At 34.1% G+C, this 20,788-nt stretch overlaps 2 protein-coding genes across 2 annotated transcripts in view; both read right to left on the bottom strand.

The window, feature by feature from the left end:
- The window catches only part of ADAM18 (ADAM metallopeptidase domain 18), a 142,205-nt gene extending 130,191 nt beyond the window's left edge, over window positions 1–12,014 (bottom strand). Inside the window, exons 1-2 of the mRNA XM_072762689.1 lie at window positions 11,955–12,014; window positions 9,340–9,567 (exon numbers count right to left, since the gene is read on the bottom strand). Coding sequence (XP_072618790.1) covers window positions 9,340–9,567; window positions 11,955–12,014 — 288 coding nt within the window. The remainder of the gene's footprint in view (window positions 1–9,339; window positions 9,568–11,954) is intronic.
- A 2,343-nt stretch (window positions 12,015–14,357) lies between these two features.
- Window positions 14,358–20,788, bottom strand: part of LOC112916144 (A disintegrin and metallopeptidase domain 3-like) — a 107,640-nt gene continuing 101,209 nt past the window's right edge. Inside the window, exons 19-20 of the mRNA XM_072763473.1 lie at window positions 17,207–17,369; window positions 14,358–14,517 (exon numbers count right to left, since the gene is read on the bottom strand). Of these exons, the coding sequence (XP_072619574.1) occupies window positions 14,475–14,517; window positions 17,207–17,369 (206 nt within the window). The 3' untranslated portion in view covers window positions 14,358–14,474. The remainder of the gene's footprint in view (window positions 14,518–17,206; window positions 17,370–20,788) is intronic.

The following is a 20,788-nucleotide window of genomic DNA, read 5'->3' as shown; positions in this document are numbered from 1 at the left end:
AAAGAAGCCAATCCAACAAGAAGATATAATAATTGGAAATATTTATGTGCCCAACACAGGAACACCCTAAAATATGTAAAAATGTTAATAACAAACACAAAGGAACTAATTTATAACATGATAAGGGTAGGGGACTTCAACATCCTACTTATATCAATGGACAGACAATCTAAACAGAAAATTAACAAGGAAACAATAGCTTTGAATGACATATCAAAACAAATGGATCTAAAAGGCATATTAAGAAAATTCCATCCTAAAATAGCAGAATATACATTCTTTTCAACTGCACAGGGAACATTATTCAGAGTAGATTGTATTTTAGCCCACAAAACAAGCGTCAACAAATTCAAGAAGATCCAAGTCAGACCATGCATCTTTTCTGATCACAATCCTACCAAACTAGAATTCAATCACAAGAAAAAAATCTGGAAAGACCACAAATATATACAGGTGAATAACATGCTACTAAACAATGAGTGGGTCAATCAGAAAATTAAAAATAAATAAATAATAAATAAATAAATAATAAATAAATAATAAATTACATGGAAACAAAAGTCAATGAAGACATAACAGTCCAAAACCTTTAGGATGCAGAAAAGGTAGTCTAAGACAGAATTTTATAGCAATAGTCCTACCTCAAGAAGCAAGAAAAATCTCCAAAAAAAGCAAAAACAAAAACAGAAAACAGCCTAATCTCACAACTAAAAAGGCTAGAAAAAGAACAACAAACAAGACCCCAAACCAGCAGAGGAAGAATATAATATTAGAGCATAAATAAATAATATAAAAACAAAAAACAAACAAAAAATAGAACAAATCAATGAAACCAGAAGCTGGTTCTTTGAAGAAAAAAACTAATAAAATGGAAAAGACTCGAATAAATAAATCACATATGAGGGAGAAGAAATACCAACACCACAGAAATACAAACAATTATAAGAGGATGCCATGAAAAACTTTATGGCAACAAATTCGACAGTCCTATAAGAAATAAATTCCTAGAAACATATAAACTACCAAAACTGAAACTAGAAGAAATCGAAAATTTGGACAGACTGATAACTAGAAATAAAATTGAATCAGGAATCAGAAAACCCCAAAGGACAAAGAAATCAGGAACAGATGGCTTCACAGTGAATTATAAAAAGTATTTAAAGAAGAATTAATTAATACTCACTCATTTCAAACTATTCCAAAAAAAAATGAAAAGGAAAGAAAGCTTCCAAATTCATTCTGTGAGTTCCAGTATTACCCTAATAACAAAACCAGATAAAGACACAACTAAAAAAGAGGCCAATATCCCTGATAAATATAGATGCAAAAATTCTCAACAAAATACTGGCATGGAATTCAACAATACAGTTAAAAAAAAATAGAAAAGAAAAATCACTCATCACAAGTGGTATTTATTCCTGAGTTGCCTGGAAGTTTCAATATTCACAAACCAAACAACATAATACATCATATCAATAAGAGTAAGGATAAAAACCATATGATCATTTAGTAGACACAGAAAAAGCAATTTGCAGAGCAAAGGAAATAATCCACAAAATTAAAAGGCATCATATGAAATGGCAGAAAATATTTTTGAACTAAATATCTAAAGAGTTTATTGGCTTTAGAGCTGTTTATCCTGATGTGTCCAGGCGTGAAAACCAATTCATAGCCCTGCTCATTATTGAATACAGTCTTGAGGCTGCCTGACTCAGGAACCTAGCCAGTACACACAGCAAGCTGAATGGTCCCTCAAATAGTCCTGCTTGCAGTAGCGCTTGACCAAAAAGAACAGTCTGTGTTTTTCCCCAACTGCTGAGCAAAACTGGTGTCCTAATCTGACCACAGATTTCTAAAGGAAGACTGTTTCATCTATATTGAAAATCTGTTGCTTAGGGTAGCTGAATTTACTCTGAGTCACATCTTCTGGATAACTTGCTACTTCACTTTGCACATTTATAATATGAAAATGAATTCTTCCTTAAACATCAGGAACCAACCTCTACTATCTTCAAAAATTTCTGTAGCTTCTTTACCTCTCTCAGCCTTCAGAGAATTGAAGAGAGGGTCTTGCTCTGGATTAGGCTTTGGCTTAAGGGAATGTTGTGGCTGGTTTGATCTTCTATCTAGACCATTAAAACTTTCTCTATATCAGGAATAAAGCTGTTTTGCTTTCTTATCATTTATGTTCCATGGAGTAGCAATTTTCATTGCCTTCAAGAATTTTCCTCTCTATTCACAACTTAACAGATGCAAGAGGCCTAGCTTTCAGCCTGTCTTGGCTTTGATATGCCTCCCTCGCTAAGTTAATCATTTCTAGCTTTTGATTTAAAGTTGGAGGCTTGTGATTCTTCCTTTCACTTGAACACTTATATGCTACTGTAGAGTTATTAACTGGTATAATTTCAATATTGCTGTGCCTTATGGAATAGGCAGGCTGGGAAAAGGAAGAGAGATGAGGCAATGGCTGGTCAGTGAGGCAGTCAGAATGCACAACATTTATCAGTTAAGTTTGTCATCTTACATGGGCAGTTTCTAGTGCCACAAAACAATCACAGTAATAACATCAGAAATCACTGATCGCAGATCACCATAACAAATATAATAATAATAATGAAGAAGTGTGAGATATTGTAAGAAATTACCAAAATGTGACAGAGAAACATGAAGTGGGCAACCACTGATAGAAAAATGGTGCTGACTTGTTCAATACAGGGTTTGCATAAACTTCCACTTTGTAAACAATGCAGTATTTATGAAGTGCAATAAACCCAGGGAGGTCTTTGTCCAGTCAGTGAAGCAAGAAGATAAATAATTTTAGAAGCATGAAGGAAGCCTATAAGACTTGCAGGTAATAATGAAAAGAAACAATAGTAGCATTACAAGACTTTAGGGGTAGAAAAGAAAGAGTGAAAAAAAGTATATTCAAAGCAATAGTGTCTGAATACTTTATAAATATGGGGATAAAAATGGACATCCAGATCCATGAAGGCCAAAGGACTCTAAAGAGATTGAACCCAAATAGAGCTATACTAAGACACACTATGATTAAATTTTCAGCAGTAAAAAACAAAGATTTTTTAAAGCAGCAAGAGGAGAGAGATAAATTATATATCAAGGAATCCCCATAAGACTATCAGCAGGTTTCTAAAACTTTACAGGCCAGAAAAGAATAGGGTGATATATTGTAAATACTGAAAGTAAAAACAATCAACCAAGATTTTTAGATCCAGTGAAGATGTACTTCAGAAATGGAGGAATAGGGACACCTGGGTGGCTCAGTGGTTAAGCGTCTGCCTTCAGCCCAGGGCGTGATCCTGGAGTCCAGGGATCGAGTCCCACGTCAGGCTCTCTGCATGGACCCTACTTCTCTCTCTGCCTGTGTCTCTGGCCCCTCTCTCTCTCTGTGTCTCTTATGAATAAATAAAATCTTTAAAAAAAAAGATATGGAGGAATAAAGACTATTGAACACTTAACAACAGAAAACCTCAAGCAACTCATTACCACTAGACTTGCCTTCTAAGAAATGGTAAAGTTATTTGAGAGAAAGTAAAACGAATGTAGTGAGAATAGCTATAATGACAATAATCTGTTATTAGATATACAATATAAAATATGTAAATTATAACAGCAATAAATTAAAATGTGATTGGGAGAAGTGTAAGAGTAAAGTTCTGGAAATCTATTGAAATTAAGTTGTTAATAGATTAAAATAAGGTTTTATAATTTTAAGATTATTATATCTAGTCCTCAAAGTAACCCCAAGGGAAAAAATCTGTAACAATTATACAAAGAAACATGATAAAGAATTAAAAGCATATTTATACAAAAAGATTTCAAAACTTAGAAAAGACAGCAAGATAAGAAATAAGGAACAATGAATCTATAAAACAAATAGAAAATAATAAACAAAATTATAATAGTAAGTCTTTACTTATCAATAATTACTTTAAACATAAATGGATTAAATTCATCTATCAAAATACATAGAACAGGGGCTCCTAGGTGGCTCAGATCAACATCCTGGGGTCCTGGGATCAAGCCCTGCATTGGGCTCCCTGTTCAGAGAATTTGATTCTCCCTCTGCCCTTCTCCCCACTCATGCCTCCCTTCAAATAAATAAGTAAACAATATTTTAAAAGCCATAACAAAATACATAGAATAACTAAATAAATCAAACAAACCAAATACACAAGGAACAAAGCTATGCTACTTATAAAGTTTCACTTTGTCCTTAAAGATGCACAGAAACTGAGGACAAATAGATGAGAAAAGGCTTAAATGTCACCAAAACCAAACCAAAACAAAACAAAAAATGCAGCTGTAGCTATACTTATATCAGACAAAATAGACTTAAAACTAGAAATGGTGAAAAGAGACACAATTCATTATTTAATGATAAAAGGGTAAATCCATCAAGAAGGTATAATAATTATAATTATTTATGTGTCCAACATCAGAGCACCTAAATATGTAAAACAGAAACTAACAGAGCTAAAAGGAGAAAAACAGTGACATGGCAATAGTTGGGCATTTTAAAACCTCCCTCTCAATAATGGATAGGCCATCCAGACAGAATCAATAAGAAAACAGCAGATTTGAACAACATTATAGACTAGTGGACCTAACCAACATATATAGAATGTTTTTTCCAACAACAGCAGAATACATATTCTTCCTAAGGACATATGGAACATTCTGTAGGATAGGCCCTATGTTAGGCCACAAAACAAGTCTTAGCAAATTCAAGACTGAAATCATACCAAGTATCTTACAATGGCATGAAACTAGAAATAAATAATAAGAGTAAAACTGGAAAATTAACATATATATATGAAAACTATATAATACTTTCATAAACAACCAATGGGACAAAGTAGATATTAAGGAGGAAATAAAAAAATTTCTAGAGACAAATGTAAAGGGAAACACAACATACCAGAACTTATTGGATATAGCAAAAGTAGGAGGAAAGCTCGTAGCAATAAATGCCTACATTGAGAAACAAGAATCCCAAATAGATGCACCTAAGGACATTTTAACATTTTACACAAAGATACAATAGTCAGAAATAAAATGTATGAAATACTAACAAACATATAACATAAATGAAACTCAGAAACATTCAGAGTACAACACAGAATAGTGCATTATGGATGCTGCTGTTTATATAAAAATATATGAGGCAAAACTGTCCAAAGTAGACATACAAATGGCCAACAGACAAATGAAAAAATGCTCAACATCACTTGGCATCAGGGAAACACAAATCAAAACCACAGTGAGATACCACCTCACACTGGTAAGAATGGCTAAAATTAACAACTCAGGAAACAACACATGTTGGCAAGGATGTGGAGAAACAGGAAACTTCTCACACTGTGGTGGGAATGCAAAGTAGCCACTCTTGAAAATAGTATGGAGGCTCTTCAAAAAGTGAAAAATAGAGCTACCCTACAACCTAGCAATTGCTCTACTAGGTATTTATCCAAAGGACAAACAATGATTCAAAGGGGTACATGCACCCCACATTAATAGCAGCAGTGTCCACAATAGCTAAACTAGAGAAGCAGCCACCAATAGATGAGTGGATAAAGAAGATGTAGGACACATACAATGGAATACTACTGAGCCATCAAAAAAGAATGAAATGTCAATTGCAATGACATGGATGGAACTAGTGGGTATCATGCTAAGTGACAAGTCAGAGAAAGACAAAAACGATATGATTTCACTCATATTTGGAATTTAAGAAAACAAAACATATTAACATAGGAAAGGGAAAGGAAAAATAAAATAAGATGAAAATTGAGATTGAGGCAAACCAAAGGAGGGTGGTTTGCCTAAACTCTCTAGGAAGCAAACTAAGAGTTGCTAGAAGGGAAGTAGATGGGGGTATTGGGTAACTGGGTGATGGGCATTAAGGAGGGCATCTGATGGAATGAGCACTGGGTGTTATATGTAACTGATGAATCACTAAATTCTACCTCTGAATCTAATAAAAAAAAAGTTGGAGAGAAAAAAACCCAAAACAATAAAACAAAACAAACTAATAACAGAGATTAGATTGATAGTTGACTCGTACAAATGAGGGGAGATTGATTGAAATTGGACACAAGGGTTCATTTTGGGATGATGGAATGTTCTATATGTTGACTGGATTATTTATTCCATAGGTATAGTAACTGTGTAATATATTAATATTATCATACTTTACAACTTAAAATAATTTCATTCCATGGTGTGTAATTGATACCTTCAAATGGCTGATTTATGAAAAACAAATACTGTATGTTTTACTATAATATTTTCTAAGAGAAAAACAAATATATGGAGAGATATATGCCTAATTGAAACCAAAGACAAAGATATTTGCCAACTACATAAGATCTGATCACTGCAGATTAAGAGACATGAATAAATGTACAAAATAAAGTCACAAGGAGATTGTTCAATTGGTGTAATGGCATTGAGGTACTTCCAATTTATGTAGTGGACCAGTGATGTGAAATATTTTACACATTCAACAATCAAAAGGCATCATATAAAAATGCAGATTCTCAAATCTTCTGTAAAAGCCAGAATTCCTGGGATGCCTGGGTGGCTCAGTGGTTAAGGCGTCTACCTTTAGCTCAGGGTGTGGTCCTGGAGTCCCGGGATTGAGTCCCACATCGGGGTCCCTACATGAAGCCTGCTTCTCCCTCTGCCTATGTCTCTACCTCTCTCTCTCTGTGTCTCTCATGATAAATAAAATCTTTTTTTAAAAAAAGTCAGAATTCCAGATATATATATATATATATATATATATATATATATATATATATGTGTGTGTGTATATATATACACATATATATATTCATTCCTATACCCATACAGATTCCTTGAGATATACATATATGTGTATGTGTATATATATATATGCCATTATATATGCATATATTTGTATATATAACATACTGAAAGTCCATAGAAAAAGAATCTTTCATATGTCTAATAATGCTTTAAAAAGATGCAGGATGATAAGGGATTAAAAGAAGAAAATAGGAGAAATAAAGGAGGTCTATATTAGAAATCAAAGGAGAACATTAGCATATTCTATCACAGGGAAAAACAGCTTATGGAATTCCATATATAGAATGCAAAAAATGTAGACAGGTACCGAACGCATTGTGTAAAACCATTTCATGTCCTGCAATATTGACATACGCTTTGTGACAAGTATTCAAAATAAACAGTTTGAAATTTAAAGTGATCATGCAGAGGTACCTGGGTGACTCAGTGCTTAAGGGTCTGACTCTTGATTTCATCTCAGGTCATGACCTCAGAGTGCTGGGATCAAACCCCCAAGTTGGCCTCCATGCTCATTGCATAGTCTGCTTAGGATTCTCTCTCCCTCTGCCCCTCCCCTTATTCATGGTCTCTATCTCTCTCTAAAATAAATAAATAAAATCTTAAAAAAAAATAATCATGCAATGGCAATATACAAACAAAAGTAAATCAGAAAAAAAAACTTTTATGCTAAGAATTATTCAACAGAAAAAAAAAAAGAATTATTCAACAGAAAGCAGTTACTTGTAACATAATTAGAGTCATCCATGTCCTGAAACTTATAGGTTTGATGCCCTTAACATTTTTAATCTTCTTTTTAAAAATCAGCATATATATCACCTTTCTACTTCAGAAGGTCAGTGTGAGAATTAAATGAGATTAGCATATGAAATACTACTCTAAAGGAAATTATTTTATTGTTATTTTCAAGTACAGTTTCACATATTTTATTTTTATTATAATTGTTTAGTAGAATTTAATCATAATAACTTCTGATACTGTATGTCCAAATAGAGTTAACAAATTCTTAATTTTTCAATTTACTTTTTTCAAAAATTGTTCCTTAAACCTGAAAAATTAAAAAAAAAAAAAACCTGAAAAATTTTCTGAGTTACCGTATATTGACTACAGCACTTTTAAACACATAGAAATCTAAACCTCTATACTGTGACCTTGTTTTTAATCTCAAACATTATAACTATACTAATTTGACATAATTTAGTCAAGAAAATAGTGATGCCTTCAATTTAATCACTTTTTAAATATAGCATATAAGCATTCTTTCTTCTTTTTACAGTTAATATTTATCTATTGTAATATTTTTCATCATAAGCAAGCAAATATGACATTTTTTTCCTTTCTTCTTTCTTTCTTTGGCCATTACTTCTATGAAGTCTGATGCTTCTGGGTCAAAATTTTCCTCTAGACCATTTCTCTGCCACTTAGTGGAGATTCACAAATTTGTATAAATTGCAGGCTGGGCCACTGTTATACATATTTCGTACTGATTTTTTTTCTAGCAGTATGATTCCTGAAAAGAGTTCAGTATTTCTTGGAAGTTGTGTGCGAGTATGTCAGAAGGGGCAGAGAGAGGAAGAGAAGGGCACAGAAGTGTGGGAACAGAAGGATCAGAATGTACAAAATAGCACAGGGAAATACTGTGTTCTGCAAGTACAGAGCAGTATGATCTGATTTAATAGGTAAATTAAAAGAGCCTTAAAATTTAAATTATAAAACAAATAAAAAAAAATAAAAAAAATTATAAAACAAATATTCTTGATCATTTACCTGCTTCTCTGAATTTTCACTCTCATTTGACCTTATCTTCCATGGAACTGTGACATGCAGTAATATTCCTTCAGAATCTGCAGTGGGAAATTTTTTTTTTCTTCAACAATCATCTCAGTTAAGCACGGGTTCTTAATCCTGAGTACATGGGTGGTCTCAAAATGTAAGTAAACGTCTATAGATGTGCCCACCCTCCTTAGTGCACAGCTTTCACTAGATTTTCAGTGGCACGCTCAAAACGGCTAAGATCCAAACAAGTAAAAAGTAGACATTACAGTTTTGTAGGACCATCTTGTTCATTTCCAGAACCTCTTCAGGGCTCATTTTCTTGGAACTCTGGGGAATACTGAGGGTGGTAATTACCCCTCTAGAACCTCTGGCCACAGATGGGTTGACCCGGGAAGACTGGCTGCATTTCAGCTGCTAAAACCCTAGACGCTTGATTCAGAGAGAGGATGCCATGGCCAACATCCTCAGTCACCTACCCTGGCCTGAGGAGTGGTGACACGTGAAGGAGTGCACCAGCAGGAGAACTGGGAGGGGGTTTGGTAGAGGTCCCAGAGAAAAGGAAATTGCTCTCCTGGAAGAGCGGGGCCCTGCTTGGAGTGAAAAGAAAAGGAAGTTGAGGCTACTGTGGTCTTACCCAGGCGGGCGTGCAGTCTTCCAAGCTCAGAGAGCAGTGCAAAGAGGAGGAACATGGCTGAGCCAGAGCGCTGCAAGCACTGGCCAAGGCTGAAGGCCGTTGGGCAGGTCTGAGGCTCGTGGGCTGGAGTCCTCAGAGCAGTCCAGCACGCTGGCCGCGCGCTGCGGGGGAGCACTGCGCTTGCTTTCAGCTCGCGCTGGCCCACACTTAGGGCTGCAGAGCGAATCAGCGGCTTCCACTGGCCCGCGGAAAGCCAGCACCAGACACAAGCTTATGCATTTGCACGTAAGGTTACTGATTTGTTCTGGCTAAATTTACATTGATTAAACTCTTCAGTAGCGATATAGGGGCAAATGAGCGGGATTTGCTTTTCTGGTGAAGTTCTTGGTAATTTTGATTGGCCATGTCATGGTTTTCTGGCATGTATTTTATTTGCTGTGGTAGAAGAGGAAAATAAAAATGTTAACCATTTTTACCAGAAATTTTCTACTAAATCGTGCTACTGCTGACTTTATTATCTTTGCAAATAAGGAAAAATCAAAAATAGTGAACTTGGTCTTGGATAAGGCAATCAAAAAGCACATTTCTTCAACTGCTTGCTTATTCTCACTGTATTAGCTTGTAATCAGTTGAAGAAAGGAAAGGAAACCTAAGTGTTTTGTTACTCAAGCACTAGCAGGGAAGGGCAAGGAGGCAAATAAGAACTATGTCCAGGGTGGACAAGAGCATGAAATTGTCTTTGAATATCCTAAGAGAAATCTTAAACTACACAAGTACAAAATCTAACTCAACTTCTACCCACCTCTCATCTATACCTCCTTTTATCCCAGTACACCCTATTGCAAGCATGAATTGTGTCAACAGTACATCCTATTGCAGGCATGAATTGTGTCAACAGTTGCAACATTAAACTCATCAGGCTTAAAACATGGGCATGCCAGTACTAAACCAGGGATCCTCAAATTTTTTATTAAAATAAGACAGGCCAGTGATCACAATGACCTAAAATAAGTTAGTGGCAATGAGAATTGAGGAAACGTCATGGTAGAATCATCATATCTAATTTTTTTACCATATAATTCACCCATTAAAGTGTACGATTGCTTTTAGGATTCTCCATATGTTCATAGATGTGTGCTATCACCACCCCTCACCGCCAGCTCTTTATCCCCCTCCTAAACAACTCAGCCCTACACAATCACTAATCTTTGTCTCTATAGATGTCCATTTTGCATATTTCATACAAAGGAATAACATATGCGTTTTGTGACTGGCTTTATTTACTTAGCATAATGGTCTCAAATGTTCACCCACTTTGTAGAGGTGTATTTCATTTCTTTTTATGGCTGAATAATACTCATTGTGCATAGATCACTATCCATACAATGTTTATCCTTTCATCAGCTGATGGGCCAAGGAATCTCTTGGTCTCTGTGGTGAAGTAATACTACCCCTAAACCAGGAGCATCTTTGTGTATTGATGGAGACTCTGTAGTTTCTCATTAGACTCCACCTAGGTTGATGGTTCTCTTATCCATGTACAATGCTTTGAGGTATGCAGAAGTGCACTCATCTCAGTAAGAGGAAGATGGGGAGGAAGGCACTGAAGCAAGAAAATCTTATCCAGAAAAGCTCAGCTCAGTGAAGAAGGAGCAACAAAACTCCAATTCTGTGTCAAATGTTCCTGCAAGGACAAAGATATATCCCATATCTCAATTTACCTGAAGCCAAGGAAGTATCACCTGGAGACACAATAGTTATCTATGACCAGGAACTCAGTTCAAGCAATTCCCTGAAGATAGAATGATGTTAGTTCCTGAGCATTCTGGGGCTGGCCTTATCTAACAACATTTCCTCTCAATATCCAAAAGCCTGGAACAGATAGAGCAGGGAACTGTGAGCTACTAGAGAGGTATGGACTGGATGTCTTTTCCTGAGAAGAGAGCAGTTAGCATGGCCCTGGGCATTTGAGAGTGGGTGGCAGCAGCACTGAACAATGGTATATTTACAGATTGGGACTTGAGAGCTTCTCTGGTTCAAAAGAGGCAATGTTGCTTATTTCCTCCTAAAGCATCACAGCAGGTAAAAGAATTAATAGACACAAGTCTACATACTTTCACTCTCAGGATTTATTTTTATTTGTGAAATTGAAAGCTTTAAGCCATAACAAAAGGAGAGACTAGTAGATTTTTTTTTTCATTCTCAGATCAGAGTTAATGGTGAATGTCTTGGTAATACTCTTTTCCCAACCTATGGCTTTTTAAACACTGTCATAAAATAGAGAAAAATAGAAATGTTAATTTTTAATTTTTAATCAAAACTATCTCATTTTATCATGCAACTACAAATGTAGGAAGTAATTAGCATATAGAACACTCCTTATAGTGTTACAGTCTATGCTTGTGCTCCATGAAATTCTTAAACCCAATTTTCTTTTTCCTAAATTGTCAGGAAAAAGGAAATATTATAAAGTGGTATTTGCACACATTTTATTTACACAGTTTCAACAATTCACATGAATAAAAGAGAATCACCAACAATGAAACAGAGGAAAAGAACAATAAAAATATATGAATAAATAAATATTAATTTGTCTATTTTTATCCACAGAGGAAGAATACTTCCAGAAGTCCTCTGCATTTCCAACAGGTGTCCCACATATATACACATGTTCAAAACCAAACTCATTCTTCACCCGCTCCACAGGGTCACTCCCAACACAAACTGGTGTTGATCTGGCTACACAATGTGTCATTATTAAACGTGTCATCTATTGTGTCACAAGTGTTTGTAGTTTTCTAGTATTCTAACCCAAATACACCCATCCAGTCACTCCTTTGAGTCTATCTCTGTTATATCTCCCAAAACTTTATTATTTGTCTCTTGCTCGATCCTGCCCTCCTCACACATTTCTATGAGTTCTGTTGTCTCATAGCTGTTTCACTAGCCTCTTGTTCTTGCTGAGTCTTTTTCCCTACTTTATCCCAGTGAAAATTTGTAACAAACAATGTCATGCTGAATCCCTTAAACTATAAGAGAAATGAGAAATGAGAAATGAGAAAACAAACCTCTTGCCATGGCATACCAGCCACTTTTCATGGCTCATGATTACCTATGTAGATTTCCCTCACAATGTTCATAAATTTTAACACAAATTTTAAAATGTACTAAGAGCACAAACTGCATTTACATTTACCTTTGTACATATTTACATTTACATTTAACCTTGCTTATCTTGCTGTTTTATCAATAAACATTATTTAAACACTTTTTCTTACACTTCATGTTTGAACTGTCATTTCATTCTGTTGGTCACCTTCAAAATTTATTCCTAAAACAATCTTTACTATCCCTGATCAGAGGTTCCATCCCTCCCCTCCTAGATTTTTGCAGTAGTTTCTCCACTAACTGGTTTTACCACCTCTACTCTTGCCATCATACAGACTATTTTCAACACACCAACCTTTTATTTTATTTCATTTATTTATTAACAAACCAGACTTATAAAGTGGAAGTCAGGTGCTTGAAACTTTATTTTTTTTATTTTTATTTATTTTTTTTTTTTGGTGCTTGAAACCTTAATCCTCCAGTCATTTTCCCCCTTTCACAGGGAATAAAACACAGATGGCCCCCAAATCTCCCACAGCCTACAAGAGTTTTACTGTCTGACCTACTACCACCATAGCCCTCTTGCTAACTCTGCTCCAGCTAAACGGACATGACTTTTATTCATCAAACATTCCTGGCTTATTGTTTCATTGGATCATTCATGTACTTGGAAAGCTCCCGCCCAGGTATATGCATGGATACCTCTGCCAGCTCTATGCCTATGTCAGAAAAAGTTGATTTACAGCTGGAATGGAAAAGCTCTATCTTTATCTCTGGGAAAGCCAGGTCCCTGGTTTCACTTTTTGCCAAGACAATGGCAGTGGAATTTGTAGTGGGCTGTTTAAAATTTAAAATAAGCAACCTGTGCATGAGGTGTCTCTGTGGTGCTCCTTGCTTGTCTGCCCTCTCTTTGCTACACTGTACACTTTACCTTTAAATAAAAGCCTCATGTGAGTTGCCCCTGGGAAGTCAAGTACCTCCTTTCAAATACCTAAACTCAGGAAATACTTGCACCTCCCCCAATTCTTTGCTTACATATCCCTTGCTGAATTGGGCCTACTTAGTCATATTTTAGTCATATTTAAAACAATTCACTATTCATCTCCTCCTTTACCATCAATTCTCCCAATTAACCCTACTGAGAAATAAGCTCATTTAAAATGGGAGAGTAGTAGTTATGAATGTTTTCTTTGGTGGCAGATGGGAAAGAGATCCATTGGCTTAACTCTCCAACAAAGTCAGATATGGAAGAATGCAGTTGAATTTTTACATTTACTTCCAGTAATAGGTCTAATATGTCAAATATTATGATTTTTTATGTATATGACTTATAATTTTGAATATATACAGATTATTCTGACATATGTATATAATTACACACATATACAGAAAATATATAGATATGTATATTGAATATATACAGATGCAAATTTTATGCCATCTTATAGCAAAGACTTGTCTTACTGCTCTGGAGGGACAGTATATTTACAATTTTGCCTGGCATCTAATAGATCCTCAGTAAATGTAAATTTCATTTCCCATCACCAGGCATATATCAGTCTATGTGTCAAAACTGTAGAGTTCTTAAGAATTTACCCAGGAGTCTTATTGTCTTAAATGAAACTCCAGCTCAAAACTTACTAAAATTCTGTAACACATGGAATTATTTAAATTCTTTAGGTCTGTTTCCTCATTTTAGTATGAGAATAACAATAACCACAAAGTCTTAGTGAAGAAGAAATGTAATCATCAGGAGTCAATCTGTGTAAGTCTACTAATAGGAACCTCAAGTATAGGATCAGGATGCATAATTGCTCATAAATAGTTTAAGAACATATTCAAATTCTCTTTAAAGTAATTTCTCATTACCAAAATTGTTGGTTAATAAATCTCCAGCTAATTTTAGTTAACATTAAAATTTCTAAATTAATAAAAACAAAATTATCAAATGCTTTTAGTGTTTGTTTTGGTAAATGACATTGATGAAGAATCTGTATTATGGAATGTGGAATAATTGTCTCTTCATAGTGAAGTATTGTTAACAATTTTTTTAAAATTCATGAAAGACAATCTTAAATAATTTGACATCTTCAATTCACCTTTAACTCTATGACAGGGTGCTGTTATTATTGCTGTCTTCTGATGTAGTTCTGTATAAAAGAAATAGCATTACTTTTAGGGTTAGGGAACATGTAGTCTTATTGTTTTGTATATTTTTTTATTGGAGTTCGATTTGCCAACATATAGTATAATACCCAGTGCTCGACCCTTCAAGTGTCCCCTTCAAGTGCCTGTCACTCAGCCACCCCACTCCTCTCCCACCTCCCCTTCCACTAGTCTTAAACAAAATCAAGATAAGTAGAAAAACAAGACTTGTACTATTTACTCCATTCCCATGTACCAGTATCTACTTTGCTTCTCATATCCCACTCAGCAATCACATATTCTAGCATTTGGTCTTTCTCTAATGTTAATCTAGGTTTTAACAATGTGAGGCATTTTAAATTTCAAACATAAATCCATCTAGTACTTTTCTCTATTTTGTCTACACAGAAGACAGAAATATTAATATGGTTGATAATGCTTCTCCAAAGTTAAAATGATGATTTTGTGCAAATCTTCAAATTCTTAAATTATCATAGTTCCAATTTTATTATTCTGTCAAATAACTAAGTAAATAACTATTTCATTTTCATTATTGAGGTCCTTGATGAGGCTTCATATCTTTCAGTTATATAGTTACCTGTTGTAGAATTTATATAGACTCCTTTTTTTTTCCTTTGACTCCTATACATACTCACTTCCTGTTGAGGAGGAGTGTCATTGTGTTCAGTTTCCTACTATATGGCAACAATTCCTTGGCCAGAGATGATGGAATGGGGTTTGAACACCTAACTCAGAATTATAAATGCAGAGAAGATTGGCTGAATTTAAGTACACTTACACAGATATTTTCTTATATCTCTTGAGAATGTAAACTAAGAAGCATTGGCTGTGGATAGATTATTTGTATTTTATTTGAATCTAGAAAGGATTGAGATAGTTATGGTGGATTATGTGCAAGCAGAGCAGTCACTTTGGAGAGAATTAATAGAAAGACAAGAAGAGATGATTTCATTCATACATCCTTTGGGTGATGGAAAGAATAACCTATGTCTTGAATATCCATTAATACCATCCCTTTGGACTTCAGCTCTGCATAATTACTTACACTTGTGGCCCTAAAACCATTCATTATTGATCTAAAACTTAGGCTGCTATGACCAGATTTTTATTCATGATCAATTAGCCCTTATTATAACATTTCTTCCAAAAGTCAGGTTTGTTTCTAGTGACTATTCAGATTTTGCCAAGATGTCCCAGGTAAGAGCACTAGAAGACTTATATCAGACATCATTCAATTATATAAATTATAATAATTATTATGTAAATGTCTGTATAAATTATGCAGAGTACACTGACTAACTTTGCTACTAACTAATTGAGAAATAAAATGGATTAATTTTGGACATACAGATGTTGATGGAAATTTTATATTATTTTATCTTCATCTACACAAGTAAGAGACATCTTCCTTTAGCATGGAACAATAAGATTCACTTTTTTATCTTTATTTCTGCATTTTCCTAAATATTCACTAAGAAAAATTATACCTTGTATTGGTGTTATGTTTTAAAAAAAAGCTATGTTTAAATGAAATAATTCAGACAGAGAAAGACAACTACCAAAACTAAACAAACAAATTCATACATACAGAGAATAGATTACATACAGAGAATAGAATGACAACTGGTGGTTGCCAGTGATAAGGGTATAGAGTGGGCAAAATGGGTGAAGGGGGTCAAAAGGTACAAACCTCCAGTTATGACATAAATGAGTAGGGTATATAATATATAGCATGGTAACTATCGCTAATAATACAGTATTGCATACTTAAAACTTGCTTAAGAAAGTAAATCTTAAAAGTCTGCATCACAAGAAAAAATTTGTAACTATGTGTGATGATGGTTGTTAATGAGGCATATTGTAATGCTTATTTTGTAATATATAAAAATATTGAATCATTATGTTGTACACCTGAAACTAATAGAATGTCATATGTAGATTATATTTATTAAAATAAAAGACTTAAGCTATCAAAAAAAATTAAAAATAACTGTGCAAGTACCTTAATTCTAATTTTAGAAACACATATTAGAACAATATTAAGTATAAAATGGGCTATATTCTGTGGTGTTTTTTTTTTATCTTATTTTTTAAAATATTTTTCTCACTTTCTACATATTATATTCCAAAATTTGCTTCTCTTTTTTTAAAGATTTATTTATTTATTCATGAGAGACATAGAGAGAGAGGCAGAGACACAAGAGAGGGAGAACCAGGCTCCTCACAGGGTGCCTGATGTGGGACTCAATCCGGGATCCCGGGATCACACCCTGAGACAGAGGCAGATGCTCAAACACTGTGTCACCCAGGCGTCCCACTTTTCTATCTTTATTAATCTCCTTGCCACAACTGAACATCAATGCAAGGAAATTGGGGTTGCTTGAGAAGTAGCAATTGCTCCTGAAGCAATTATAGCCAGTGTGGCTTTCTATTTGAAAGGTCCTATAAATTTACTGAGTATCAGTTAGTTCTGGACCTATAAGAACATAAAGTATACCTAATTGACTGAAATTTGTAAATAATTTGGTATATAATAAGACTCAATATTTCTAAACATTAACACAATCCACCCAAGAATCTCTACTTGCAATATTATGAATTAATTCAAATTAATTTGAATTCTTCTCATAATGTATTTTAATATTAAATATAGATTATAATTAATTTACTTACCCTTCAGTTTCTGTTCCCTCTAGATTCCCAGATCTTAGTTTATTCCATTTAAAAGCCATGATGGCAGCTATAATAAGGAGAGGTAGAAAAATGTAGAAACCAAACAAGAGGCTATTTTTTCGAAAAGAAGCACGTCTTTTTATAATCAGGTTGTTATCATCACCTGAAAACATAAGCACAGCTTTTAACTTTTTCAAAAATTATATTCAAAGCATATTAGTAATTTGAAGTATAAAAGTTAGAAATTCAAATAATATAGTAAGAGAAGAAATAAACAAATGTAAAAGCATTTTCCTATATTCTGTGACTATTCCCCAAAGTCCATTACAATTACATATGTGTATGAATATCTATGTCTATCTGTATCACTGACATACATTTATTTTAAATCTTTTATTTTTAGTTATGTGCTTTACTAAATATATTTTATTCTATTACAATTTATTCTATGGATTGCATAGAATATATTAAATTGATATTCTTATCTAATATTTCTTCTATTAAAAGTAGAGCAAAAAGAAGTGTTTTAAAACTAATTTAATAAAAAAATTATTGATATAACTAATGGTTACTTTTAAAAAACAATTAATTATGGTAAACTAGGTTAATTTTCCACATTATCTGCATAAGGTGATATTCTAATTTTGACTATATTAATTGGGAAAAAAAAGTATTTCTCTGGGTGTTATAAAAACATTACAGAAAATTAGAAAAACCTATTAGGTTCTGTCCTAACTGTACAAAATAAATAAATCAGACAACTAAATACATAACACTAAATTAAGCAATCAGAATTACCACCAAAACAACTATGATGATACTAAATGCAAATGTATTTAGTGTTTCCCCCCAAAAAAAGGCAAAAAATTCTGTAACTTTAAAATATAGAATCCAGTGGTATGTTGATAAGAAATGATTTACCTAAAAGAAAGTGACTCAGGATGTTCATGTTTATAGGAAATAAATTGACAAATACGTAAAAAAATTAAAGAAGATGGAAAAAGAAGAGCAAATAAAGTCTAAATCCAGCAAGAGAAGAGTAATAATAAAGATTAGAGCAGAAACCATGATATAAAAATTAGAACAGTAGAACAGATCAATAAAACTAGGGGCTGGTTCTTTGAAAGAATAAGATCAATAAACCCCTAACTAACCTTATCAAAAAGAAAAGATCCCAAATAAATAAAATTATGAATGAAAAAGGAGAGATCACAACAAACAACAAGAAATACAATTATAAGAGAATATTATATGTAACTGGATGCCTTCCTAGAGATGCATAAACTACCAAAACTGAAACAGGAAAAAACTGAAAACCTGAACAGACTCATAACCAGCAAGGAAATTGAAACATTCATCAAAAACCTCCCAATAAACAAAAGTCCTGGGCCAGACACATAGAATAGAGAACCCAGACAGGGACCCTCAACTCTTTGGTCAGTTAATCTTTGACAAAGCAGGAAAGAATATTCAATGGAAAAAAAGACAGTCTTTTCAACAAATGGTGTTGGGGAAATTTGACAGAACATGCAGAAGAATGAAACTGGACCATTTTCTCACACCATACACAAAAATAGACTCAAAATGGATTGCAAGCACAAATGTGAGACAGGAATCCATCAAAATCCTAGAGGAGAACACAGGCATCCACTTCTGTGATCTCATTCTTAGTAACTTCTTGCTAAACATGTCTCCCAATGCAAGGGAAACAAGGAAAAATGAACTATTGGGACCTCATCAAGATAATAAGCTTTTGCACAGCAAAGGAAACAATTGACAAAATCAAAAAGAAGAACTATGGAGTGAGGAGAAGATATTATTCACAAATGCCTTATCAGATAAAGGGCTAGTATCCAAAATCTATAAAGAATTTATCAAACTCAACACCAAAGAACAATAATTCAATCAAAAAATGGGCAGAAGAGGGGATCCCTGGGTGGCTCAGCAGTTTGGCGCCTGTCTTTGGCCCAGGGCGTGATCCTGGAGTCCCGGGATCGAGTCCCCCGCGTCGGGCTCCTGGCATGGAGCCTGCTTCTCATTCCTCCTGTGTCTCTGCCTCTCTCTCTCTCTCTCTGTCTATCATAAATAAATAAATAAATCTTAAAAAAAAATGGGCAGAAGACAGGAACAGACATTTCTGCAAAGACGACATGCAAATGTTCAACAGAAACATGAAAAAATGCTCAACATCACTCAGCATCAGGGAAATACCCATCAAATTCACAATGAGATACCACCACACACTAGTTGGAATGGCTAAAATAAATAACTCAGGAAATGGCAGACATTGGCATGGATGTAGAGAAAGAGAGACCCTCTTACACTGTTGGTGGGAATGCAAACTAGTACAGCCACTCTGGAAGAGTATGGAGTTTCCTCAAAAGAGTTAAAAATAGAGCTACACTATGACCCAGTAACTATACCACAAGGTATTTATCCAAAGGATAGAAATATAGTGATTTGAAGGAGCACATGCACCCCAATGTTTATAGCAACAAGGTCACAATAGCCAAAATATGGAAAGAACCCTAATGTCCACAAACAGATGACTGGATAAATATGTTGTATATACACATAATGGAATATTACTCAGCCATCAAAAATTGAAATCTTACCATTTGCAAGGAAACGGATGGAACAAAAAGGTATTATGCTATGCAAAATGAGAATCAGAGAAAGACAATTATCATATGATTTCGTTCATATGTGGAGGGAAAAATAAAATAAGACAAAATCAGAGGAGAGGCAAACCATAAGAACTTTAACTATAGGAAGCAAACTGAGAGTTGCTAGAGGGAAGTTTGGGGGATGGGTAACTGGGTGGTGAGCATTAAAGAGGGCAATGTAACAAGCCCTAGGTGTTATAAGCAATTGATGAATCACTCTACTACTATACATCTGAAACTAATAATACATTATATGTTAACTAATTGAATTTAAATAAAATAAATAAAAATTTAAAAAATAAGACATATACAGTGTCTGGTGAAAAGTATAAAATTCTGATGCAGAAAATCATAAAAAATCTAAATAAATGAAGTGATGCACCATATTCATAGATTGGAAAGTTCAATAATATACAGTAAAGGTTTACAATATCTTCCTAAATTGCTCCATAGGTTTAGCATAATTTGTATCAAGATCACAGCAAAGACTTTTTAAAACATAGATAAGTTTATTCTAAAATGTATATGGAAAGGAGACCCTAGAATAGCAAAAACAATTTTGAAAAAGAAGAAAGTGGGAGGAATCACTTTTCCTAATGTCAAAGATTACCATACAGTTATAATAATCAAAACAACATAATGATAGTAGAAAAAATGATACAGAGATCAATGGAACAGAATAGAGAAGTGAGAAATACACCAACACAAAAATGTCCAATTAATTATCGACAAAGAAACAAAAATAATTCAAAGGATGAGAGAGAGATTTTTCAAAGAATTATGGTGGGACAATTGAAGTCACATTAGTCTGTGATTAACATAAAATGTTAATCTCCCACTCTACAAAAAGTAACTGGATGATGTACTTCAATGTAAAACACAAAACTACGCCTTTTAGAGATATCATGGCAGAAAA

Source organism: Vulpes vulpes, chromosome 7, assembly GCF_048418805.1.
Source record: "Vulpes vulpes isolate BD-2025 chromosome 7, VulVul3, whole genome shotgun sequence".
Lineage (NCBI taxonomy): Eukaryota > Metazoa > Chordata > Mammalia > Carnivora > Canidae > Vulpes > Vulpes vulpes.
Note: the sequence above shows the minus strand (reverse complement) of the source record. Positions and strands in the feature narration are given on the sequence as shown.